The sequence below is a fragment of the Salmo salar genome, chromosome ssa05 (assembly GCF_905237065.1).
Source record: "Salmo salar chromosome ssa05, Ssal_v3.1, whole genome shotgun sequence".
Classification (NCBI taxonomy): Eukaryota; Metazoa; Chordata; class Actinopteri; order Salmoniformes; family Salmonidae; genus Salmo; species Salmo salar.
Window position 1 is genome coordinate 65,527,034 of NC_059446.1, and position 27,625 is coordinate 65,554,658.

The window sequence follows — 27,625 nt, forward strand, 5'->3', positions numbered from 1 at the left end:
CATGCAGAATTCTGCAAAAATATCCTCCGTGTACAACGTAGAACACCAAATAATGCATGCAGAGCAGAATTAGGCTGATACCCGCTAATTATCAAAATCCAGAAAAGAGCTGTTAAATTCTACAACCACCTAAAAGGAAGCGATTCCCAAACCTTCCATAACAATACCATCACCCACAGAGAAATGAACCTGGGGAAGAGTCCCCTAAGGAAGCTGGTCCTGGGGCTCTGTTCACAAACAAACAGACCCCACAGAGCCCCAGAACAGCAACACAATTAGACCCAATCAAATCATGAGAAAACAAAAAGATAATTACTTGACACATTGGAAAGAACTAACAAAAAAACTGAGCAAACTAGAATGCTATTTGGCCCAAAACAAAGAGTTCACAGTGGCAAAATACCTGACCACTGTGACTGACCCAAACTTAAGGAAAGCTTTGATTATGTACAGACTCAGTGAGCACAGCCTTGCTATTGAGAAAGGCTGAATTGAATTGAGAGAGAGAGAGGTGTAGTGTGTTGTGTTCATACTGTGTACCAATACATGTCCTTTATCTCCAGAACCTTAATGTGATTTTGTTTACCACAGTTTGACGGCTTCCGCCAGGCTGCTGTGACAAATATTCTCAACCTATTCTTTATTTCTGTTTCTCCCCCTTTCCTACTGGGAAATAAATAACGAAGGCGGGTGTTTTAAAGCAATAACTTGCCATTTTATAAAAAATGAAGAGGGGAGTAAATTGCAGAGCTTTTCTTTATGTATGTCCAATTCACTTCCTGAATAAGGATTACACCATCTGGTTGGGTGACACGGAGGGGTGCTGAGCCATCTGAGCTCATAATCACCACTGTCTCCATCCAGGAACGCATGCACGCACACACACTCGCACACACACACACACACACACACACACACACACACACACACACACACACACACACACACACACACACACACACACACACACACACACACACACACACACACACACACACACACGCACATTCTTAGTTTTCTTCATATTCATCATCATCTGCCAGAGGTTATCTATTTAGAGGCTGAGCTCAACAACATGAACTACTGTCAGATACTACGGGAGAGAGAAAAAGACAGAGATGGGAGCTGGAGAGAGGGAGGGTGAGAAACAGAAAGAGAGCGCGAGAGAGGGAGGGTGAGAAACAGAGAAAGAGAGAGAGGGTGAGAAACAGAGAAAGAGAGAGAGGGTGAGAAACAGAGAAAGAGAGAGGATGAGAAACAGAGAAAGAGAGCAAGAGAGGGATGGTGAGAAACAGAAAGAGAGAGAGAGGGAGGGTGAGAAACAGAAAGAGAGAGAGAGAGGGAGGGTGAGAAACAGAGAGAGAGAGAGAGAGAGAGAGAGAGAGAGAGGGAGCAAGTGAAAAACATTCCTACAACTGGAGGAGGTCTGAAGGGAGCTTATGGTAATGAGAGAGAGATCCAGAGTCAGATCTCCTCCCTCTCTCTCCTCCCTCTCTCTCCTCCTCAGCTCCGCTCCCCCCTCCCCCTCAAAGGTGGATGGCATTTGTCCCCTCTAGTGATAAACAAATTACACATGAAATCAATTCCCCCATCTCCCTGTAGGGCTCTATCACCCCTTCTCTCTGCTTGCCTGCCCCATCTTCCTGAGCCAAGCTGGGGGAGGTGTGAGGAAAGGGAGTGTGTGTGCGTGTATGTGTGTGTGTGTGTGTGTGTGTGTGTGGTGGGGGGGCTGTCTTGCTGAGATGAACACCTGCCCGGGGGAGTCCTGAACCCTCTCCCCCTCATCCCTCTCTCTTTTCTCTCTCTCTCTTCTTCCTCTCTCTGACAACTCCTGCTAACTAGGCTCCTTGACCCTGTGAGAGAGCGTGGCTCATCAGATCCAATCCCCAAGCCTGTCAATCACACAGGCCCAAAGAAAGAAAGAGCTTTACTCTCACACTAGAGAGGGCAAAGGGAAGAGAGAGAGAGAGAAAGATACTCAACCACAACACCAGAGAGAAGGGGGGAGGGAGGGAGGGAGAGAGAAGGAGCAGAGGGGGAGAGATGGAAAAGGAGCGAGAGAGTAAGTGAAATAAATAATTACAGTGAGAGAGAAGACAGGGAGAACTCAGGAGAGATAAAGTGAGGGAATAGAGAGAGAGAGAGAGAGAGAGGCCGCGCGCGCGAGAGAGAGGGTGTGAACTGACGGCTAATGAGAGTTATAGTGCTGTAAGATAGAGAGGGAACAAGGAGGAGAGGAGAGGGGAGCAGAGGAGAGGAGAGGGGGAGAGACTCACAGTTAGATGTTTTACAGTGAGGTATGATGGAGCACAGAATATGGAGAAACAGAAAGAGAAATATGGTTGGAAATCAAATCATAACTGACATTAAAATGTAACAAACCAAGTGTTTCTACAGAAGGTATTGAACATTATTTTACAAGAGAAAAGAAATATTTGAATGAGTAATTCATGTACCAACTTCTACTAAGACAATACTCTATCACATAAAAGCATTCAGACATTCAGCCCAGAATAGTGCTATCTACAGTATATTATATATAGGCCTAAATGAAGGCGCTGAGGTGGTAGTGATTCAGAGCTTAGTAGAATCAGTAAAATCACAAGCTCCATACTGCACCACCAAACTGAGTCACACAGAGAAAACTTCCAACCACCCTTTTACTCTCCACTTCAACACTTGGAAGGCTGACTGTTCTCAGGTCCAAAGACTGTTCCCAGCTCAGCTCAGACCACCATGAAAGAAGGCAGGAAGGAAGGGTGAAAGATTTAACAGAGGGAAATGGGGCCTTTAAAAAACACATCCACACACTGGTGACTCATGCACCTTCTGCAGGGAATGACCGAGCCAATTCATAATACACTCCTGAGGAATGTATTACAATCTCTATTCACACTGCATATTCGTTTACAAAGAGAGGGAGATGGAGAGGGAGATGGAGAGAGAGAAGGAGAAAAAGAGGGCGAGAGAGAGGAGAGAATCAAAACAAAGAAGGGAGAGTCTGCAAAATGGGACACAGCCAGTGGAATCAGGGATTGGTGCTGAGTAGAAACACTGAGGAGAGCAAAGCGAGGTTATTTGACAGAAAGCTCTCCATTCCTGAAGGCAGTGCCTCAGGTGATCCCTCTATCCCTCCCTCACTCCCTCTCTTCATTCCTTCCTTTCTCCCTCACCCAGGCACACAGCAGGGGACAGCTTTAAAGCAGTTTGTCTTCCCTCTGAAAACTTTCTACCAGGTCATTCTGTGAACCTAAAAAAGACTGTCATAGCAAAAACACCAGTTGTTGTCTGTGTACGATACAGTATATACTGTATGTAGACTATTTAAATCAAATCAAATTGTATTTGTCACATTCGCCGAATACAACCGATGTAGAACTTACCGTGAAATGGTTACTTACAACCCCTTAACCAACAATGCAGAATTTTTAAAAAAGTAAGAAAATATTTGCTAAAAAAAGCAAATAGTCAGAGTAGCCATTTGATTAAAGGTTTAGCAGTCTAATTGCTAGGGGGTAGAAGCTGTCAAGGAGCTGTTTCGACCTAGACTTGGTGCTCCGGTAACGCTTGCTGTAGTTTATGACTAGGGTGGCTGGAGTCTTTGACAATTTTTAGGGCTTTGGCAATTTAAATGGCATAGAAAATACAAAATGCTACACTAAAGTACAGAGCTTTACTGTTGGATCTAGTTGAAGGTGATGAAACATGTTGATGCTGGTTAAAGGACATAGGATCATGAAAAAGGAAACTATGACATATATTTTATATCACTATCATGCACATGCACCCTCACACATAAGGATGGGACTGATACATGTTTGATAGTGTCTTGATGCTGTATTGTTTGTCCTTCATGTTCTAATACTTTAATGTTACCCCTTCCTTGTGTTTTTTTGTTATAAATTATATATATATTTATATATATATATTTTTTTTAAAGGATATAGGACAAGAAGCCAGGGTGTGCTCTGGTGCGTGAAATCCGTGCACTGGTGTGTGTGTGTGTGTGTGTGTGTGTGTGTGTGTGTGTGTGTGTGTGTGTGTGTGTGTGTGTGTGTGTGTGTGTGTGTGTGTGTGTGTGTATGGCATATGCAAAGACTCAAGTAACACAATGCTGAGGTATGGAGTCCCTCAGGCAGGTGGCCACTGAGCCGGCATGGCTAAACGTTGTGTGTGTGTCTGTGTGAGCGTGTGTGGCTGAATGTGTGTGAGAGCCACATAAACAGCTGCCTGGCTGCTCTACATAGTGGACCGAAAGGACAGACAGTATAAAGTTGAAGTCGGAAGTTCACATACACCTTAGCCAAATACATTTAAACTCAGTTTTTCACAATTCCTGACATTTAATCCTCGTAAAAATTCCGTGTCTTAGGTCAGTTAGGATCACCACTTTATTTTAAGAATGTGAAATGTCAGAATAATAGTAGAGAGAATGATTTATTTCAGCTTTTATTTCTTTCATCACATTCCCAGTGGGTCAGAAGTTTACATACACTCAATTAGTATTTGGTAGCAATGCCTTTAAATTGTTTAACTTGGGTCAAACGTTTCCAGTAGCCTTCCACAAGCTTCCCACAATAAGTTGGGTGAATTTTGGCCCATTCCTCCTCACAGAGCTGTTGTAACTGAGTCAGGTTTATAGGCCTCCTTGCTCGCACTTTTTCAGTTCTGCCCACACATTTTCTATATGATTGAGGTCAGGGCTTTGTGATGGCCACTCCAATACCTTGACTTTGTTTTCCTTAAGCCATTTTGCCACAACTTTGGAAGTATGCTTGGGGTCATGGTCCATTTGGAAGACCCATTTGTGACCAAGCTTTAACTTCCTGACTGATGTCTTGAGATGTTGCTTCAATATGTCCAAATAATTTTCCTACCTCATGATGCAATCTATTTTGTGAAGTGCACCAGTCCCTCCTGCAGCAAAGCACCCCCACAACATGATGCTGCCACCCCCATGCTTCACGGTTTGGATGGTGTTCTTCGTCTTGCAAGCATCCCCCCTTTTCCTCCAATTATAACGGTGGTCATTATGGCCAAACAGTTCTATTTTTGTTTCATCAGAGCAGAGGATATTTCTACAAAAAGTACGATCTTTGTCCCCATGTGCAGTTGCAAACCTTAGTCTGGCTTTTGTATGGCGGTTTTGGAGCAGTGGCTTCTTCCTTGCTGAGCGGCCTTTGAAGTTATGTCGATATGGGATTCGTTTTACTCTGGATATAGATACTTTTGTAACTGTTTCCTCCAGCATCTTCACAAGGTCCTTTGCTGTTGTTCTGGGATTGATTTGTACTTTTCGCACCAAAGTACGTTGATCTCTAGGAGACAGAACGCATCTCCTTCCTGAGCAGTATGACGGCTGCGTGGTCCCATGGTGTTTATACTTGTGTACTATTGTTTGTACAGATGAATGTGGTACTTTCAGGCATTTGGAAATTACTCCCAAGGATGAACCAGACTTGTGGAGGTCTACAATTTTTTTTCTGAGGTCTTGGCTGATTTCTTTTGATTTTCCCATGATGTCAAGCAAAGAGGCACTAAGTTTGAAGGTAGGACTTGAAATACATCCACAGGTACACCTCAAATGATGTCAATTAGCCTATCAGAAGCTTCTAAAGCCATGACATCATTTTCTGGAATTTTCCAAGCTGTTTAAAGGCACAGTCAACTTAGTGTATGTAAACGTCTGACCCACTGGAATTGTGATACAGTGAATTATAAGTGAAATAATCTGTCTGTAAACAATTGTTGGAAAAATGACTTGTGTCATGCACAAAATAGACGTCCTAACCGACTTGCCAAAACTATAGTTTGTTAACAAGAAATTTGTGGAGTGGTTGAAAAACGAGTTTTAATGACTCCAACCTAAGTGTATGTAAACTTCCAACTGTAGCTTCAGCGCACTTGTGGGTGTTATTGTGATGCTGAGGGCCCATAGTGTCCTCTTTCTGACCCAGAGCTGCTTTCTCTGTCTGTCTGACTCTCACATGTCTGTCTGTCTGGCTGGCTGGCTGCTGAAAGGTACTGCTACATCAGGTACTGCTATAGCGTACATCAGGTACTGCTACATCAGGTACTGCTACATCAGGTAATGCTACATCAGGTACTGCTCATCTCCTCTCTGCACAGACGTGAAAACACAGCTAAAGGCCTATGCAACGCTTGTTTTCACCAGTCATTCTCTGTGACACCAGGAAAGAAGATGAGGAAAGGAGATGAGGAGAGGAGCTGACTGTAGACTATTACCTCTGAGCCAACGGAACGGTGCAATATGAAACTGACGTTTGCGAGGCTGATTGCAAGAAGTACAAACTCAATGGAAGTCAACCTAAAGGTGGTCGAAAATAACTTCAAAGTGAACTTCATGGTCATCGTGAGGATCGATGGTACAGAGAGAGCCATTGCAAAGGCAAGGTACAATGTTGCATCAGCCATTCCCCTGAATAATGCACACTCATGAATAAACATACAGTATAGCTCTGCAGTACACTTCTATAACTGTCCATGTGCAGCCTGTGAGGCCTGTTTTTTCCCTCCCTCTCTCTTTCTCTTTTTCTCTCATCCTCTCTGTTTCTCTCTCTCTCTCACTCTCCTGCCTTCCCCCTTCAAACAACACACATGCCTATCATGTACAGTATGTCTCTATTTCTTTGCTTTGCTCTTCTTTGCTCTTCTTTGCTCTCTCTCTAAATCAAATCAAATTGTATTGGCCGAGTACACATATTTTGCAGATGTTATTGCAGTGCAGTAACACCTAACAATACAAAACAACACACACAAATCCCAAAAATTTAAATAAAGGAATTAAGAAGTATAGAAATATTACAACGAGCAATGTCAGAGTCCGGGATATACATCTATATGTATATGATGGTGTGTATAGACATTATGGACAGTATATGAATAGAAAAGGTGTGTACAGCAGTAGTTATATAGAATGAGCCTTGACTAGAATACAGTATATACATATGAAGTGGGTAAAACAGTATGTAAACATTATTAAAGTGACCAGTGTTCAATGACTCTACTCTTGTTACCCCCTCTTCACCACCCCACCTTCCTCCATCTTGTCTTCCTCTCTTTTCCCTTCACTATCTCTCTCTATATCTCCCTCTCTCCTTCTCTGTCTCTCTCCCTCTCTCTCTCTCCAGTCTGAAGGTAGTACAGACAGCTGCGTGTCTGAGATGTGTCAGTCTCTCTGGTCTTGATTCAGTTCTATAACAGACAGGTAGTGGGCTCTGTGATAACAGCCATCTAGACAGCACAAAGACTGTCTACTGGGAATTAACCCCTCGGAAGAATACACCCTGCCCGTCTGTCTGTCTGTCTGTCTGTCTGTCTGTCTGTCTGTCTGTCTGTCTGTCTGTCTGTCTGTCTGTCTGTCTGTCTGTCTGTCTGTCTGTCTGTCTGTCTGTCTGTCTGTCTGTCTGTCTGTCTGCACTACCTCTTATAAATAATACAACACTTCCTCCTGGTCCTCGTAGAGTCTTCTATCCTCCACACCACATTCTCCCCTCCTCCTCCTCCTCCTCTTCTTCTTCTCACCTTTCAGAAATCTTCACTGGAATACCAGACATTCATGTATGTGTGTGTGTGTGTGTGTGTGTGTGTGTGTGTGTGTGTGTGTGTGTGTGTGTGTGTGTGTGTGTGTGTGTGTGCGCGCGCGTGCGTGCGTGCGTGTGGATTAGTCTGCTATCACTGGGGCTCTGTCAGTCTGTCAGGCAGTGGGAAGGGCAGGGACAAAGAGGATCATTTCAATAAGAATACTGCAGCTGAGAGGACACAGCTCTCCCAGTGGGGTGACTTCCACTCTCAGCTCTTACACACACACACACACACACACACGCATGAACGCACGCACAAACGCGAGCACGAACATACACACACATTCACACGCATACATACACTGTAGGAGGATATGGGATGAAATGATGGTGTGAAATAGAGGGAGGAGGAGAGGAGATAGATACATAGTCCAGTTTAGTGTGTAAAACTACTGTGCTTGGTTTATGTACCCTATGGCCCTATGTGTGTGTGTGTGTGTGTGTGTGTGTGTGTGTGTGTGTGTGTGTGTGTGTGTGTGTGTGTGTGTGTATGAGTAGGTGTGTGGTTGTCATCCTCTCCAGTCAGTCTTCACCCAACGATCCCCATCCCTAAACCCATGCACCTGTCCCTGCACCTGTCTGTCTGTAACTGCAGGTTTAATCCTGTGAGTGGGGCCCTGGTGTGGCCCTTAAGTTTGGCCCTGGCCCCTTCACCATCATTATCCCCTCCGCCTGGCCCCCAGAGCTCTCATTACATGCAAATACAGCCTCTTTATGTGCCTGGTGAATAGGGAACCCCGTCCCTCCTGGACAGGACCACCACCTTCCCCAGTCAGAGCTGAAGATAACCCACCAGCCATTACACAGGATCCCCTGCTACACTTTACGATACCATATCATGACCACTTCAGCTTTAGGATCCTTTGAGGGTTGTTAGTGGTCAGAAGGCAGCTGGTTTTTGTTGGTGGTATGGTACCCGCAAAACACCAGTCTCAACGTCAACAGCGAAGAGGCGACTCCGGGATGCTGGCCTTCTAGGTAGAGTTGCAAAGAAAAAGCCATATCTCAGACTGGCCAAAAAAAATGGAAATATTATGATGGGAAAAAGAACATAGACACTGGACAGAGGAACTCTGCCTAGAAGGCCAGCATCCCGGAGTCGCCTCTTCGCTGTTGACGTTGAGACTGGTGTTTGCGGGTATTATTTAATGAAGCTGCCAGTTGAGGACTTGTGAGGCGTCTGTTTCTCAAACTAGACACTCTAATGTACTTGTCCTCATGCTCAGTTGTGCACCGGGGCCTCCCACTCCTCTTTCTATTATGGTTAGAGCCAGTTTGCGCTGTTCTGTGAAGGGAGTAGTACACAGCGTTGTACGAGATCTTCAGTTTTTTAGCAATTTCTCCATGGAATAGCCTTCATTATTCAGAACAAGAATAGACTGACGAGTTTCAGAAGAAAGGTCTTTGTTTCTGGCCATTTTGAGCCTGTATTCGAACCCATAAATGCTGATGCTCCAGATACTCAACTAGTCGAAAGAAAGACAGTTTTATTGCTTCTTTAATCAGGACACAGTTTTCAGCTGTGCTAACATAATTGCAAAAGGGTTTTCTAATGATCAATTAGCCTTTAAAATTATAAACTTGGATTAGCTAACACAACCTGCCATTGGAACACAGGAGTGATGGTTGCTGATAATGTCCTCTGTACACCTATGTAGATATTCCATTAAAAAATCTGCCGTTTACAGCTACAATAGTCATTTACAACATTTACAATGGCTACACCATATTTCTGATCAATTTGATGTTATTTTAATGAACAAAAAATTAGCTTTTCTTTCAAAAACAAGGACATTTCTAAGTGACCCCAAACTTTTGAATGGTAGTGTATATGTTTGTGTGTATGTGTGTGTATATATATGTGTTTGTGTATGTGTGTATGTGTGTGTATTTTTTAATTTTTTTATTTCACCTTTATTTAACCAGGTAGCCCAGTTCAGAACAAGTTCTCATTTACAACTGCGACCTGGCCAAGATAAAGCAAAGCAGTGCGACAAAAACAACAACACAGAGTTACACATGGGATAAACAAACGTACAGCCAATAACACAATACAAAAATCTGTATACAGTGTGTGCAAATGAAGTAAGGAGGTAAGGCAATAAATAGGCCAATAGTGGCGAAGTAATTACAATTTAGCAATTTACACTGGAGTGATATATGTGCAGATGAGGATGTGCAAGTAGAAATACTGGTGTGCAAAAGAGCAGAAAAACAAATATGGGGATGAGGTAGGTAGTTGGTTGGATGGGCTATTCACAGATGGGCTGTGTACAGCTGCAGCGATCGGTAAGCTGCTCTGACAGCTGACGCTTAAAGTTAGTGAGGCAGATATAAGTGTCCAACTTCAGTGATTTTTGCAATTCGTTCCAGTCAATGGCAGCAGAGAACTGGAAGGAAAGGCGGCCAAAGGAGGTGTTGGCTTTGGGGATGACCAGTGAAATATACCTGCTGGAGCGCGTGCTACGGGTGGGTGTTGCTATGGTGACCAATGAGCTGAGATAAGGCGGAGCTATACCTAGCAAAGACTTATAGATGACCTGGAGCCAGTGGGTTTGGTGACGAATATGTAACGAGGACCAGCCAAAGAGAGCATACAGGTCGCAGTGGTGGGTAGTATATGGGGCTTTGGTGACAAAACGGATGGCACTGTGATAGACTGCATCCAATTTGCTGAGTTGAGTGTTGGAGGCTATTTTATAAATGACATCGCCGAAGTCAAGGATCGGTAGGATAGTCAGTTTTACAAGGGTATGTTTGCCAGCATGAGTGAAGGAGGCTTTGTAGCGAAATAGGAAGCCGATTCTAGATTTAACTTTGGATTAGAGATGCTTAATGTGAGTCTGGAAGGAGAGTTTACAGTCTAGCCAGACACTTAGGTATTTATAGTTGTCCACATATTCTAAGTCAGAACGGTCCAGAGTAGTGATGCTTGTCGGGCGGGCGGGTGCGAGCAGCGATCGGTTGAAGAGCATGCATTTCATTTTACTAGCATTTAATGTATGTGTGTGTGTGTGTATGTGTGTGTGTATGTGTTTGTGTATGTATGTGTGTGTGTGTGCGTGTGTGCGTGCGTGCGTGTGTGTGTGTGTGTACATACCTGGCTAGCTGTGGGGCAGTCTGCCCCGGTCAGTGTTTGCTGCTGGACGGTCCTTTAGCATGGCTGGAGCTGGTCCTGGTACACACCTGTATACTGTCACCTGACTCCACCTGCAGCTTGACATTTGGTACCGTGAAGATAGTAGCCACTGGGATAGGAGAGAGAGAGAGAGAGTTGAGTGAGAGAGAAAGAGAGAGAGAATGTGATTTATCAGTCATTAAAGCCAACCTCATAGTTTCCTCTTCGAGTCAAAGGATTACAGATTGAGTCAAAATACTCTGAAATGAAGAGAGTTTATCTCTTTAAGGCTTTTTCTAAAGTTGCAGGACACACTATCACTAAACTGAGTTATAAAAACACCACTCTCTCACATCCTTTATTTCCTTTCCTTGAGGAGATATCAGAGTCCGTAATACTAAGAGATATCCAAGTCCATAATACTGTGAGATATCAGTCCGTAATACTAAGAGATATCCAAGTCCATACTACTGCGAGATATCAGTCCGTAATACTAAGAGATATCCAAGTCCATAATACTGCGAGATATCAGAGTCGGTAATACTGTGACATATCAGAGTCCGTAATACTGCAAGATATCAGAGTCCATAATACTGCGAGATATCAGAGTCTGTAATGCTCTGAGATATCAGAGTCCGTAATACTGCGAGATATCAGAGTCCGTAATACAGCAAGATATCCAAGTCCGTAATACAGCGAGATATCCGAGTGCATAATACAGCGAGATATCAGAGTCTGTAATGCTCCAAGATATCAGAGTCCGTAATACTGCGAGATATCAGAGTCTGTAATACTGTGAGATATCAGAGTCTGTAATACTGCGAAGGTCGAGTCAAGGGCAATATTATTGTACACTACTTCTGTCTCAGATTTCCACAGTGTTTCTGTTAAATGTCACAATCACAATCCAATCCCCCCCCCCCCCCCCGGGACTGGGTAGTCTATTATGCCTCCTGTAATTCTTCCATTGTTCATAATAAATCTGTCTAGCTATTGTCTCTATAATTCCCAACACATTAGACAACGGAGTGCATTTGTGGCTGAATAAACCATGTTCTCCTTCAGTCCCCAGCCAGATAACACTAATAAAGATTCAGCTTTAATGTTGAACACGCTGTGTGTGTGTATATATGTGTTGTGTGTGTGTTGTGTGTTTGTGTGTGCTATGTTCCTTTCTTCATTATCTGTGGTGTTGTAATGAATGTAAAGCTCATGTTAGTTAGTGTTAGAGTGCTGACAGTCAGGTTTAACTCCCAGTAGTGTCATGGGCTGGGGCATTTCCCATCAGTCTCTATTCTCCTGCTGCCTGTCTACCTGCTGCACAAAACAACATCACCATGTTTCGCTAGCAGGCTAACACCCAGGATAACAATGATCCCTTTATTTAACTTCTACTATTCCTTCTCTTCAGAGTCATTTCTCCTCCACTTCCCCTCCTCCACCACCATTTGTTATTCTCGCCCTCCTTTCATTCCTCCCTCCCTTCCTGCTGCTACAGTGTTGATCCACCAAGGACCTCATTTATACAGTATAACAGTTTTCATTTGACTATATTCTTCCTCAATCAAAAGCCTGCCTCTTTGTGTTAGTTTATGAGAGAGAGAGAGAGAGAGAGAGAGAGAGAGAGAGAGAGAGAGAGAAATCATGCCTGCATGTGTGTGTGCGCATGTGTGTAACAGCACAAAGAGAGCCACCATTTCTCCCAGCCCGGTGACCGCCGCAGAGCTCCTGCTTCTCCTAACAGAACAACCTACTGTGGCCTGCTGATAACAGGATTAATAGAGATCAATCAATCCTCATCTGGGGAATTTAAAATGAGAATGATTCTCATATTAAAATGACCAGCCTGTGGGTGGGTTGTCAGGCGGTCCCAATGCAGCTCCTATGAAGCTATCTGAACAGGCTTTGGGCTTTGACACTGGTGATGAGTGGGGTGAACAGATAGGATTGGCTCTGTATGTATCTGTGTTTCTAGTCTAATAATATAGGTAGTATGTCACCTCTGAATGACACAGTTGAATGTCCTGTTCTGATTCGATGGCAACTGAACTGTCATGTAGAATGCCAGGTTGGGTATTGTGATAGGAAAATTATAAACGTTTGCAAAATTAAATGCTTAGGGTCATATATAAATATGCCTAGTTGCCCATTATTTTGGCTACCATGGCTAAAAGAAGAGATCTCAGTGACTTTGAAAGAGGGGTCTCAAAGGAGCATAGGGGTTTAAAGGGTGTGTGTGTGTGTGTGTGTGTGTGTGTGTGTGTGTGTGTGTGTGTGTGTGTGTGTGTGTGTGTGTGTGTGTGTGTGTGTGTGTGTGTGTGTCTCTATGGGAGATTCTGGAGCAGCGCCTGAAACAGCATTTTCCACCACCATCAACAAAACACCAAATTGTGGAATTTCTCGTGGAAGAATGATGTCGCATTCCCTCAGATAGAGTTCCAGACACTTGTAGAATCTATGTCAAGGTAGCTTGTGGTGGTCCAACGCCATATTAAGACACTATGTTGGTGTTTCCTTTATTTTGGTAGTTGCCTATATACATACCTGTTGTATGTGATGACTGCATCCTTGAGGTCTTGTTTCATATCTTGAAACATTTAAGGAGAGCCGCACTCTAGGAGCTCAGATGCAATAACTGAATTCGACAGACAAGCTGTCTTCATCAGGGTATAACGACAAACAATGTGGGGTGACTAGTTTATATAGTGTCAAAGGACACACACAGGTGTCTGTAATCATGGCCGGGTGTGGCCTGATATCATTGGTTAATTCTCAGATATAAAAATAGCATACCAAAAACCTGAAAGGATAGCATACCAAAAACCTGAAAGGATAGCATACCAAAAACCTGAAAGGATAGCATACCAAAAACCTGAAAGGATAGCATACCAAAAACCTGAAAGGATAGCATACCAAAAACCTGAAAGGATAGCATACCAAAAACCTGAAAGGATAGCATACCAAAAACCTGAAAGGATAGCATACCAAAAACCTGAAAGGATAGCATACCAAAAACCTGAAAGGATAGCATACCAAAAACCTGAAAGGATAGCATACGATCATAGATACAATTTGGCTACATACTGTATGTCTACAAACAATTACAATAGCAAAATCACAATTATCACAAGAATGGCTTCAGATCAAAGTCTACGTTGAGTCCGAGGGGAGCAAGGGTCTTTAAATGAAAGATCCAGGCAGCCTCTCGTTTTAACATTAAATTGTCGAGGTCACCCCTTCTCCTAGGGAGGGTAACATGTTCGATGCCGATATAACGTAGGTACGAAATCGAGTGGTTCACTTCCAAAAAGTGGACCGCAACTGGGTACGCAAGTTTTTGCACCTAATGGTGCTACGATTGGTACGTTTAATTGGCGCTTGGTTTTACCCACATCATTTTTACCACAAGGACAAGTTCTAAGATAAATAACACCTTTGATTGGGATCTGTTTCCCTGTTTGGGGGTGTTTGAAGGATCTACATTTGTAAGTGACATTGCATTGAGCACAGCCGTTACACTTGTAGTTTCCATCCAGTAGACATTGTGCAGGGATATTTTTGGGTGGTAAATCAGAGTTTACCAATTGATCTCTGAGATTTCTGCCCCGCGAGAATACGACCAAGGGAGGGTCCGAAAACACATTACCGATACCGTCATCGGATATTAGAATGTGCCAATGTTGTTAAACGATTCCCTTAATTTGTTCAGAGCACTTTGAATAGCGGGTAGTTGCAAGAATGCTTCTTTTTGCGAGACTGTCCTTGAAAAAGTTCCTGTCTCGGTTTGTTTTGAATTTTCTCAATGACAGTATTAATCTGACCATTTTGTACCCCCTCTCCTTGAATTTTCTTTGTGTCTCAGCCATATTTCTGTCTAAATCTGATTGGTTTTTTTTAGCAAATTTTGCAAATTCAACAGAATTGGCTGTAAGGCAAACTGTTTTTCAAGGGAAACAGGTGACAACTATCACCCCTCAACAAACTGTTACGATCAGTAGGTTTCCTGTAAAGATCAGTATATAGAACATTATTTTCACACAAGATCAGAAGATCAAGGAAACTGATTTGACATGTGTCAGATTGCATAGTAAATCTCAGATGCTCAGAACAAGACTTAAGAAAAGCATGGAATGCCTGGAGCTGTTTTGCATCACCCCTCCATAGAACAAAAATATCATCAATATACCGTTTCGAAATAATGATGTTCGGCAGAAAACATTTTTGAGAGGATTGAAAATGTATCCAACATACAAATGTTTCTCCATGTAACCCACATACAAAGTTAGGAGCCATGGAGGATCCCATAGCAGTACCCTTTGTCTGAATAAAGAAATCATTTAGAAACATGAAGTACTTGTGTGCAAGTACTATTTCAGCCAATGTTATAATGCATGCACTGGAAGGTAGTTAATTGGGGTCACGTTGCAGAAGAAAATGTTCCATAGCTTCAATACTGCCCTCGTGTGGAATATTTGTGTATAACAACTCAACATCAAAAGTAACTAACAAAGTATTATCAGGGAGAGGATCAAGAGATTCAATAATATAGATCATACTGCCGGTGTCCTTTACAAAGGAGGGGAGCTGTTCTGAGATCATACTGCCGGTGTCCTTTACAAAGGAGGGGAGCTGTTCTGAGATCATACTGCTGGTGTCCTTTACAAAGGAGGGGAGCTGTTCTGAGACCATACTGCTGGTGTCCTTTAAAAAGGAGGGGAGCTGTTCTGAGACCATACTGCTGGTGTCCTTTACAAAGGAGCTGTTCTGAGATCATACTGCTGGTGTCCTTTACAAAGGAGGGGAGCTGTTCTGAGATCATACTGCCGGTGTCCTTTACAAAGGAGGGGAGCTGTTCTGAGATCATACTGCTGGTGTCCTTTACAAAGGAGGGGAGCTGTTCTGAGACCATACTGCTGGTGTCCTTTACAAAGGAGGGGAGCTGTTCTGAGATCATACTGCTGGTGTCCTTTACAAAGGAGGGGAGCTGTTCTGAGATCATACTGCTGGTGCCCTTTACAAAGGAGCTGTTCTGAGATCATACTGCTGGTGTCCTTTACAAAGGAGGGGAGCTGTTCTGAGATCATACCGCTGGTGTCCTTTACAAAGGAGGGGAGCTGTTCTGAGATCATACTGCTGGTGCCCTTTACAAAGGAGGGGAGCTGTTCTGAGATCATACTGCTGGTGTCCTTTACAAAGGAGCTGTTCTGCGTGTGATCTAATAAAAAAGTAAACAAAAGTTGATAGAGGGGCCGTTCCTGCATCAATGCCCGCTACAATAGGGCGCCCTGGAGGTTTTGTAACATTCTTGTGTAATTTCGGCAAAGTATAGAAAGTAGCAATTTTAGGGTGTTGAATAGCCAAAAAGTCGTGTTCTTTTTTGCTTATCTGACCAGAACTTAAAGACCCATCTAGGACAGTAAAGATCGTGTTCTGAAATTGGGCAGCGGGGTCACTTCTGAGTTTCTTGTAAAAGGTGTTGTCAAACAGTTGTCTATGACACTCATTTACATAAACAGCCCTATCCATGAGTACAACCAACCCACCCTTATCAGCAGGGCGGGTAAGGACTGACGTATCGGATTGTAAATCAAGCAAAGCTTGTTTTCATCCTGAGGTAAATGATGGAAAGATGTGTACTCCTGTTTGTTCTTAAGGAGATGAGCAACATCTTTTTCAACCTGTCTGCAATATGTCTCAATAGAGTGATTGCGATTGGCTGGAGGTACAAAATAACTCTTACTTCTAAAAGGAGTCAGAGTATGTGCAGGTGGAGCAGCCTACATGTTCAGCAGAAATATCACGATTAGGGGAGCTAAAGTATTCCCTTAAACGGATGTTTCTAGAAAAACGTAAACATGTCTACCTTAACATCGAAATCGTTGCACTGAGTTGTAGGCACAACATATAACCCTTTATTAAGCAAGGAGACATGGGCAGGGCTCAATATCTTGATAAATTGAAGACACTCAGTCCCGTGGGTTCTGGGACCGTGTGGGTCGGGTGCGGTATCTCGTCGGTGCGCGTGTCCGCGGCCACCCCCTCGCTTCCGTCGGCCCAGTCTCTCGTTGGATAAAAAAGTGCCACTGGAAGCGGATGAGGCGCTGGTTGTAGAGCTTTGGCCAGACGAGGTGGATAGAAGTAAGCGGCATCCCTCCTGCGGCTGTCATGGAGAGGAGGAGCAGGACCTCTTTTATCAGGGTTTCTCCAGAAGGGTTGAGTTTCTTGATTTTAAGTTCCTTTATTTCTGTAGACAACCTGTCCTGGAGCGCTTGGTTAGTTTTCACCAGTTCATTGAATATGCCATCATCATTAACAGCTCCTTGCAGAGCTGTGCGTTTCTCTTCAATCGTGTTATCCATTTTAATACAATTATTTTTAAATTGGTCAACAATTAATGTCATTAAATCAATAGAGCATTTGTTCAGGATGGCACACCAGCGCTCCCAGAAATCATCTGTACGCTGTCCCAGTGATGGCTCCCCGTGGAATAATGCCTTGACCCACATAATCACTAAGAGTGACTACATGTAGACGCATTCTCGTCTGGCGCTTAGATAAGTTTAACAGTTCTTTCGAGAGGTCAGAATTACCCCCGGCATGTCAAAAAGGGACTCTGATACAATGATCTTATCACGTTCCCTTTGGCTATATTCAAAGTCATCTTGTTTGGGTCTTTGACCAGTGTCAGGAAGATAATTATCATTCGGCATCGTTTAAGAGCATTTTGTCGGTAGGGTGCTGTTTACTGGGTAACAGATTCATCTAGAGGTGAAAGAAACGCACACCTATTTAGGCGAGGTGCTGGCTAGCGGAGTAGAACACTTAAACAATTTAAGGAGAGCCGCACACTAGGAGCTCAGATGCAATAACTGAATAACCTAATAACCAACGTTTCGACAGACAAGCTGTCTTCATCAGGGTATAATGACAAACAATGTGGGGTGAATAGTTTATATAGTGTCAAAGGACACACACAGATGTCTGTAATCATGGCCGGGTGTGGCCTGATATCATTGCTTAATTCTCAGATATAAAAATAGCATACCAAAAACATGAAAGGATAGCATACGATCATAGATATCTTGGCTGAAGCTACTGACACAAACATAATGAAGCACGTGGCTGACCAGATGAACAGAACTCATATTAATACAATACTTTCATAAACAACTTTTTGTTGCAAAGCATTGAGCAGAGTAGACTCTTAATGTAAGAGAGAAGATCACGCTCCACCAGAACTCATCTGTTTTTACTTAACAAGTGAGTAAGATGGAAAAGACATCCAAACGCAGATCTTGAGCTGGACAACTGAGGTCCATCTGGGCTTTTAACAGAGGATCTCTCTGCATGAACAACAACAACCACTAGTTCCACTGCTTTATGGAGAGAATGTGTGTGGGGGGGTAGAGAGGAAGAGAGGGTGAGAGATATGGAGAAATACATAGAAAGAGGGGGGAAGACCATTGCTTTGGAGTGATGTAGGGATACAGATTCACCTCTAGACAGAGGGAGAGAGAGAGAGAGAGAGAGAGAGAGAGAGAGAGAGAGAGAGAAAGCTAAATAAAAGACAGAGATCCAGTATCTTAGTAAAGTTATACATACTGTCTGAGATCTCCCAGAGCCGTGGAGGAAGGTGGCTGAAGTACTCGTGCTGGAGAGCTGCCTGAGCAGACAGACGGTTCTTTGGGAAGCACTGGAGGAACCTAGAGGCTAACTCCTCAGCATGGTCCACATAGCCCAACCTACAGGGAAGACAGACAGACAGTTAGCATGGTTCACTACCTACATAACAGAAACAGGGCGGAAGGTAGCCTACTGGTTAGAGTGCTGGGCCAGTAACTGAAAGATTGCTAGTTCAAATCCCCTAGGATTTGAAAAATCTGTTGATGTGCCCTTGAGCAAAGCACTGAAACGTAATTGCTCCAGGGTTGCCATTGACAATGGCTGGCCCTGGTGTCTCAGGGGGAATTTCACAACCTCCTCTCCCTGGCATGCCCGTGACACAGGCCGACCCGGTCACCATGAAAAATGAAAGACTTCATCAGAGAGGGTGAAGACAGAGGCAGCCTCTCAATTCCCTGTAGGCTTTCATTGAACTGCCCCACGCGCATGTGCGTTCGACGCGTGTGTGTTCGTACGGGGAGGCTCTGAACTCCTGAACCCGCCTACCATCCAGCACCGAAGGGGACGCAGAAACAGATAAAATAACAAAGTATAACCAAGTCAGTCAGTAATTAGGCCTGCAGTCCATTAAATAACCATGATGTTATTCCTCCCTCTGCCGGAGCTACCGAGCTCTGTGTGTGTGTGTGTGTGTGTGTGTGTGTGTGTGTGTGTGTGTGTGTGTGTGTGTGTGTGTGTGTGTGTGTGTGTGTGTTTAAAGAGAGAGCGAGTCCTCTGAGTTCTCATCACAGACAGACCTAATGGCAGGAACTCTGAAGCCCACTCCCACAGTTCCTCCTCCCGTCTCTCCTCCTCTCAGAGGGAATAGAGCAGATCTACACTACTGAACTCAATAGACCCTCTCTGCAGAGAGGAACACAGCTAACTAACTCCATCAGGGCCTTCTTCTCCCTTCATTTTCACCACAGATGGAGGATGTTGAACTCAATGTAAAAATGGGTAGGTTCCCATTTTAAACGAAACATAACTTTTGAGGCTTAAGGGTGGGGTAATGCAGGGGAGTATAATGATTACTACAGGTCACTGTGTGATTGATCTAGAACATACTGTATAATCAGAAAGTGTAGTGTGCGTTTACAAGTCAGGTTTTAGCATGACAGAAAAAGGTACAAAATCCCATCAGGCATTGCTAATTTGACCTGATAAAAGGTGTTACAGTCTGAGCAACAACAGAGCCAGAAACAAAGGAACAAACAGGTATCACTGACTGGGTGAACTTCACCTCGATATAAAAATCTTAGAAAATAAAGGGCTTGTGTTGCTGATATAGGTGTGCATTCCTGCCTGCTAACGCTGTCAGCTAGCCTGAGCGGGAAGATTGACTCGGCTAGCTAGCTAGGTCAGATGCTATGAGTAAACAAGCACACATCTGTGATCGATATCTCCTCCGACAATCAAACATCCCGGGTTGATGGGACGTTCACAGCGGAAAGAAGCATTCCGTCTTCAGAGCGAGACGCCTTTTCATGTCGTCATGTTTTTCCATGAGGAAACCACAGCCGGGACCTGGGAGGGCAGAAAGCATGAGTACGTGTGTGTATGCACATGTGTGTGTGTGTGCGTGTGTGTGACTACAGGCAGTAACACCTGCTCCTATTGTTGGCCTTCCCCCACCACTATGCCATGGTTATAACTCAGGCAAGGCACGGCAGCACAGCAGGACCTTTCAACAGCACCCAACACGGATAGCAACCAAACACTATTTTGGAACAAGTCTTTGTGGCTGTGTCAAAACATATGTCCCTGCAAGACCCGACAGCAGTCCAGGAGAGCTGCTTGCCTTTCAGCATGTGTGAGTCATTGTGGATGAGGGTACTATTGCACAAAGAGATATGTGAGAGCAGAATGGATCTACACACTGACAAGCTCTGTCTGGCATGCAACACCACCGTCAGCCGAGCTACTTTCAAAGACTCCGCTGGCTAATAAAGTGCTGAACACAGGGTTATATGGGTTATACAAGCTGTACTGAACATACAGTCAATGTAAACAGGGGGGGGTAGTCTTACCATTACAAAAACACACAAGCACTTCTGAAACCGTTAAACTGAGGAATGCCAGCATGCCGGGTGCTCTGACCCTTACATCTTATTCGCATGCGATGCCTGTGAATGTCTGATCTGATCCAAACAAACCATAGAATGAGAAAACTACCCCAGCTATCAATATCAGAGTAGTAGTGAGGTGGGTACGGGGCAGAGGGAGAGGGAGAGAGATAGGAGGAGGGAGAGAGAGAGAGAAAGAGGGAGAGCTCTCAGTGCAAGGAGAAGAAAGAGAGAGGAATTGGGAGGGGAGAGCGAGAGAGTAATTGGGAGGGGGGAGAGAGAAAGAGGAATTGGGAGGGGAGAGAGAAAGAGGAATTGGGAGGGGGAGAGAGAGAGAGAGAGAGAGGAATTGGGAGGGGGAGAGAGAAAGAGGAATTGGGAGGGGGAGAGAGAAAGAGGAATTGCGAGGGGAGAGCGAGAGAGGAATTGGGAGGGGGAGAGAGAAAGAGGAATTGCGAGGGGAGAGAGAAAGAGGAATTGGGAGGGGGAGAGAGAAAGAGGAATTGGGAGAGAGAGAAAGAGGGATTGGAAGAGGGAGAGAGAAAGAGGAATTGGAAGAGGGAGAGAGAGGAATTGGAAGAGGGAGAGAGAAAGAGGAATTGGAAGAGGGAGAGAGAGAGGAATTGGAAGAGGGAGAGAGAGAGAGGAATTGGGAGGGGAGAGAGAGAGGAATTGAGAGGGGGAGAGAGATGCATGTGTTCATATCAACTTCATCAGGACCTGGCACAGTATAAAAGGAGGGGGAAGAAGCAGCGGTCATTAACATTCCGTCCAGTTTCTTTCTTCACATATTTATTTCCTCATAGACTGGCTGGGGTCCAAGGGGAGGAGGGGAGAATGGGGCAGGGGCTAGAGTGGCTAGGCAGAGGGGGTGGAGTGTAGTGGAGCAGGGCCGGGGGGACATACAGATAGACACGGAGAGGCCAGGGACAGAGAGACAGACTGTGTGAACTGGAGCGTTCAGCATGCCCATCCTGGGGGGGGTCATACATAGAGGGCATGGGACACGGCAGTCATTCCTCTAAGGTCAGTCTGTCTGTCAGTCAGTCTGTTACCCAGGTCAGTCTGTCTGTCAGTCAGTCTGTTACTCAGGTCAGTCTGTTACCCAGGTCAGTCTGTCTGTCAGTCAGTCTGTTACCCAGGTCAGTCTGTCTGTCAGTCAGTCTGTTACCCAGGTCAGTCTGTCTGTCAGTCAGTCTGTTACCCAGGTCAGTCTGTCTGTCAGTCAGTCTGTTACCCAGGTCAGTCAGTCTGTCTGTCAGTCAGTCTGTTACCCAGGTCAGTCAGTCTGTCTGTCAGTCAGTCTGTTACCCAGGTCAGTCAGTCTGTCTGTCAGTCAGTCTGTTACCCAGGTCAGTCTGTCTGTCAGTCAGTCTGTTACCCAGGTCAGTCTGTCTGTCAGTCATTCTGTTATCCAGGTCAGTCTGTCTGTCAGTCAGTCTGTCACCCAGGTCAGTCTGTCTGTCAGTCAGTCTGTTACCCAGGTCAGTCTGTCTGTCAGTCAGTCTGTTACCCAGGTCAGTCTGTCTGTCAGTCAGTCTGTCACCCAGGTCAGTCTGTCTGTCTGTCAGTCAGTTACCCAGGTCAGTCTGTCTGTCAGTCAGTCTGTTACCCAGGTCAGTCTGTCTGTCAGTCAGTCTGTTACTGAGGCTCCACTGCTCTGGCTCCACCATCAACTGGCTGACTTTCTGACTCTCACTGCTACAGTATCTCTCTCACTGCTACAGTATCTCTCTCACTGCTACAGTATCTCTCTCACTACTACAGTATCTCTCTCACTGCTACAGTATCTCTCTCACTGCTACAGTATCTCTCAAAGACTGAGAGAAAATCTACACATACTGTACTTGTAGACACACACACACACACACACACACACACACACACACACACACACACACACACACACACACACACACACACACACACACACAGATAAACATAAAATGTATTGCTGCTCTCTTTCTCTCTCCTTTTGAGCCATCAATCAAATGTTATTTTATATTCATCTGAAAAAGGAAACTGTGATACTGCGAGAGAGAATGTGGAACGTTGACTTTTAACCCCTTGGCCATGGTTAATGTGGTCACTACAGAGGCCAAGAGTTCTCAGCACTGAGCCAGACCAGAAGACTGTGAGACATTCTGCGTATCTGTGACCAAATCATCAAGTCACCCTGTCTCTGCCTGTCCCCCCAGGCTCCTGATGAGTGCCAGGGGCAGAGGGTGGTCCACATCTGGAATGTCCCCTGTGCCCTTTCCTGCCATCTGTGTCAGGGCTGGGTGCTCTGGTGGCACGACACCAGTGGCATGACCCCGATCTGGGTGCCCCCCCCTCCCCCTCTAAACCAGATGAACCCTGGGAAGAGTGTGTGAGCTGTCTGTAGGTCTAGACGCCCCGAGGGTAGAGCGCTGAGAGGAAGCACACACACACGCGCACACACACGCACACACACACACACACACACACACACACACACACACACACACACACACACACACACACACACACACACACACACACACACACACACACACACACACACTGGACAACAGCCATCTCTAACTGGGCTACTAATGTCTGTTAGGGGACCAGAACAGTCCCAGGGGTCTTCAGTATGGAGGGCTCAGGGAGAGAAAAGAGAGGGATGTATGGATGGAGTGGTGGGGGGTTGGCGGTCTGGAGCGTAACATTCACAGACAGGAAGAGCACAAAAGTGGGTCTGTAGGAAAATGGCCCTCTGACCTGGCATACAAAATGGCCCTCTGACCATGCATACACATATGAATGGGCGCAAACACACACACACACACACACACACACACACACACACACACACACACACACACACACACACACACACACACACACACACACACACACACACACACACACCCTCTCTCTCTCACACACACATTTATGTGACAAAAACGGTACACTTACTTATTCCATGCTTGTCTGAGCTTCTTGGAACTGTAGACAGTAAAGCTGTCTGAATGGGTAAAGACACAGAGAGACAATAGAAACATGTTCATATTCATCATCAGGACACATTTGTGAAGTTTTGCAACAAATGTTTCATTGTACAGTATGTGATTTAACAAGAGGTTAACATCAGTTGGTAGAGCATGATGCTTGCAACGCCAGGATAGTGGGTTCGATTCCCAGGGCCACCGTACTTATAATGTATGCACGCATAACTGTAAGTCGCTTTGGATAAAAGCATCTGCTAAATGGTACTATTCTTATATATTAAAAGTAATTTTGTGTGTGTGTGTGTGTGTGTGTGTGTGTGTGTGTGTGTGTGTGTGTCTACAGTATGAATGGCTAGGTGTATGTGTGTGTGTGTGTGTGTGTGTGTGTGTGTGTGTGTGTGTGTGTGTGTGTGTGTGTGTGTGTGTGTGTGTGTGTGTGTCTACGGTATGAATGGCTAGGTGTATGTGAGTGTGTGTGTGTGTGTGTGTGTGTGTGTGTGTGTGTGTGTGTGTGTGTGTGTGTGTGTGTGTGTGTGTGTGTCTACGGTATGAATGGCTAGGTGTGTGTGTGTGTGTGTCTACGGTATGAATGGCTAGGTGTGTGTGTGTGTGTGTGTGTGTGTGTGTGTGTACGGTATGAATGGCTAGGTGTATGTGTGTGAGTGCACCTCTGACAGCTCGACTTCCTCGTCCAAAACCTCTGTGTGGAGACCTCTGTTTTCAGACTAACACTATAACTGCCAACCTCCAGGACTAGACTGGGGGCAGAGAGACAGCTAGACAGCCAACCATGGGTTAGGGAGAGGGGCAGAGGGGAGAGAGAGAGTAGCCACTGTTCCACTGCTAGACAGAGGGGGAGAGAGATACGGAATAGCTACAGTTTGAGTTAAGGAGTTATTGAGTGGGGAGGACAGAGAGATGGTAAGACTGTTCCAGAGTCAGGGATTAGACATATATGAGACAGAGTTGTTTTGATATCCAGATTACTCCTGTCTTTCTCAAATGTCTGATATACTGTGGTTGTACTAAATATCCTCCAGCCCATCGTAAAGCACCAAGGCTCTGGGCCAAGGCCCTGGGCCAAGGTCAGGCTAAGTGTCATGGCTGTCTACATTTCAAACCTAAAAGGTTGCGCTGCGAACACCAGAGTGAAAAACCAGGGCTGTAAACATGGCTGTGAATTATTGAAAGTAATGCTGAGAATGTGAAGAATCATAAACAACGTGCTGATACCATCTCTGTGTTTGATTTAATGTCTGGAAACTGATTACAGATCAGGAGGAAGACTAAAAGCTGGTCAGATTGAGAAGCTCTCAGTGAGGTAGGATATATTCAGAGGGATAGAGTGAGACAACACTGTCCTCTGGTGTTGGGAAGATATAACTACACCCAGAGTGTTAACTTTCTTCTGATAAAGCATCTGTTACGTGCTAATGATCACTTTGTGGTTGAGTGATGGTGACATTGAGAGGGTTGAAACAGCTGTTTAGATTAGATCATTGTGACATTGGGCATCCCTTTAGAGAAAAAATAAGAAAATAAAAGGTTCTCTCTATCCCGGGATTCAGTCAAAAGATTGTTCACTTTATGGAGGAAACAGGTAGCTTGGAGAGACACTTATTAAGAGAGGGAGGTGGTCTTGCATTGGACATCTGAGCAGGCAACTGCCTCAATTGCTGATAATAAAATGGTGTATTGTGTGTATACCTATTGTCATGCAGAGATCACTGATCTGGTACACTGAAGCCAGGTCTGTGGATGACAGGAGCAGCAGGACAGAACAGTGTGTGTTGCTCACACAGCTGCCCACGGCAGCAGGACAACATAGAACTATGGCCAACCACAGCCATGGCCACAGGACATGCGATTAGGTGTGTGTGTTTGTGTGTGTTTCACACCCCAGTTCCTCTGTAATTGGTCACAGGAGATACAGCTAAACACGCCACTCACATCATGATACCCCTGCTCTCCCTCTGTCCCTCTTCTTCTCTCTCCATCCTCCTCTCTCTGTCACTCCTCTAATTCCCCCTCTATCTCTCTGTGTGTTCCAGCATGCCAACACTAATCTGCGAGCACCGTCCAGTCTGTCTCTAATGAGCTCCCAGAGGGCAGCAGCAGTAGCTTTAGTATGGCACAGGGATGGCACAGCGATGGTACAGCTGGCTCACAGGCTGCCTGGGCTGTGTGAACTACAGAGGCATGCCTCCAAGGTTTACAAAGTAGAACTGGAGTCAAAGTCTGGTTCTGACTGTTGGACCTATGGTGTGTGTGTGTGTGTGTGCGTGCGTGTGTGTATGTGCGCGTGTGTGTGTGTGTGCGCATGCGCGCGTGCGTGTATGCGCGCATGCGTGTGTGAATGTGTGTGTGCGCGCGCGTGTGTGTGTGTGCGTGTGTGTGTATGTGTGTGTGCGCGTGCGTGTGTATGTGTGTGTGCGCGTGCGTGTGTTCCTCACCTGGTTTGAAGTGGGGCAGGGAGTGGACCCCTGGCCAGGTATCCTCACAGGGGGTGCCTAGGACCTGAAAGAAGGAATGCATCAGACAAACACACGCATACTTCAACAACACAATTGGGCCACAGAGAAAGGAAAAGAGAAGACCGTCTCATAGAGAAAACATTTCATTTCTATGACCAAAGAGGAACCTCTGAATCACTAAGGTCCTAAACAATGACCACATTTACATGCGCACAGTATTCCGGATGGTAGGTTATATCCCGCTTAAGGTCTTAATCGTGATAAGCTGTTTACATGTATCTTTGATATCCCGCTCATGAGTATCCCTGTATCCATGAATAAACAGAATATTCCTATTTGAAGTTCATATGGGTTAAATGGTATAGTAACTGAAATATGGACACTGACTGTAGGTCTATAACCTCTCATATGTAGAGTAAAATAATAAAACAATTTATAATATATTTCTTTATTGAATATTTAAAACATTCAATATACTTGCAGTGAAGCCGCTCAACAACTACATCACATTAGTCATCTGACAGTCTCCCATCCAGAGAGACACACAGAAACAACCAGGGTCAACACTCAAGGGCACGTCAACAGATCTCCCACCAGCCCTGCAAGATCCCCCCCACAGTTCCCCAAGAGCTGCCCCTCAACCATCCAAGACCCCCCCACAACCCACCCAAGAGAAAATTCATAAATAAATACAATAATTCCATTCCCCATCCCCAAGACCCCCCCAACAAAATGAACAAAAGAGAAAAACAAAGGAAAACAGAAAACAACAATGCAAAAAACAAAAGACTTCAAGGACAACAAAAATCATAACAGTGAGGCCAACGGAATATGTTTGAGTGCATATATGGCACTATTTACATGTGTGTGTCCGTGTATGTGCACATATGTGCATTTGAGAGTGTGTGTATATCGTGTGTGTATATCGCATGAGTACAAACACCTGCACGGCATCAGCCTCAGGCAAACCAGCATTAACTGTAACAACACTGCCCCTCAGTGTCATTCAAATGTTCTTTTTGTTATGTTTTATTTTGACTTTATTTTTTTACTTTTATCTTCGACTGTCATTCTATCCCCCGCCCAGCAACTCCACTCTCACTTGTCTCCAATTCCACATCCCAACCCTCAGCTTCCCTCAGCCCATCCCATCTATCTCTGCTGGCCACCCTCTTCGGATTTCTATGCGAAATATTATCTCCTGCAGAATTATGCATTTCTTTCAGAGAAATTGTATAAAATATGTCTCAGGAACAGGAGTGGAGAAAAATGATTTCAACCACATACAATATGCACTCAAGACAAACTGAACCATATCAGACATGTGTTTCGTCGTTTTCTCCGATTTTCATTTCCTTAAAACAGGTCACACTGATGACATTTGGAAATGTTGCATAGGACCGATCTTTCCACTGGTATGGAGTTATTCCGTTTTCTCCCCAGTTCCTAAACGAAAGAGACAACTTTACCGGTATTAACTAGATTACTAATGCATTCCTTCAATCAATGTAAGACATTATTCTGGTCAGCGCCACTTTATTTAGTCTTCTGATGCAACAAGTTATGGCAGAAGGGAAGCTGCACGTGTCAAACTACAGTTGACACGGCCTACCAAATGTAAGAATTATGAAAACATCATCCCACAACACCCATGACATGTGAAACTGATCCTGCACAGACCACAGAAACAACAGCAAATGGGATAAGATGTTTACATGCCACAGTA

At 44.8% G+C, this 27,625-nt stretch overlaps 1 protein-coding gene across 2 annotated transcripts in view; it reads right to left on the minus strand.

Moving 5' to 3' along the window:
* Positions 1-27,625, minus strand: part of LOC106605507 (cyclin-dependent kinase 14) — a 200,463-nt gene that overhangs the window by 44,560 nt on the left and 128,278 nt on the right. For both annotated transcript variants that reach the window (XM_045718621.1, XM_045718622.1), the window contains 4 exons: positions 25,879-25,942; positions 23,394-23,442; positions 18,325-18,464; positions 10,705-10,852 (listed from right to left, as the gene is read on the minus strand). In XM_045718621.1, coding sequence (XP_045574577.1) covers positions 10,734-10,852; positions 18,325-18,464; positions 23,394-23,442; positions 25,879-25,942 — 372 coding nt within the window. In that variant the 3' untranslated portion in view covers positions 10,705-10,733. The remainder of the gene's footprint in view (positions 1-10,704; positions 10,853-18,324; positions 18,465-23,393; positions 23,443-25,878; positions 25,943-27,625) is intronic.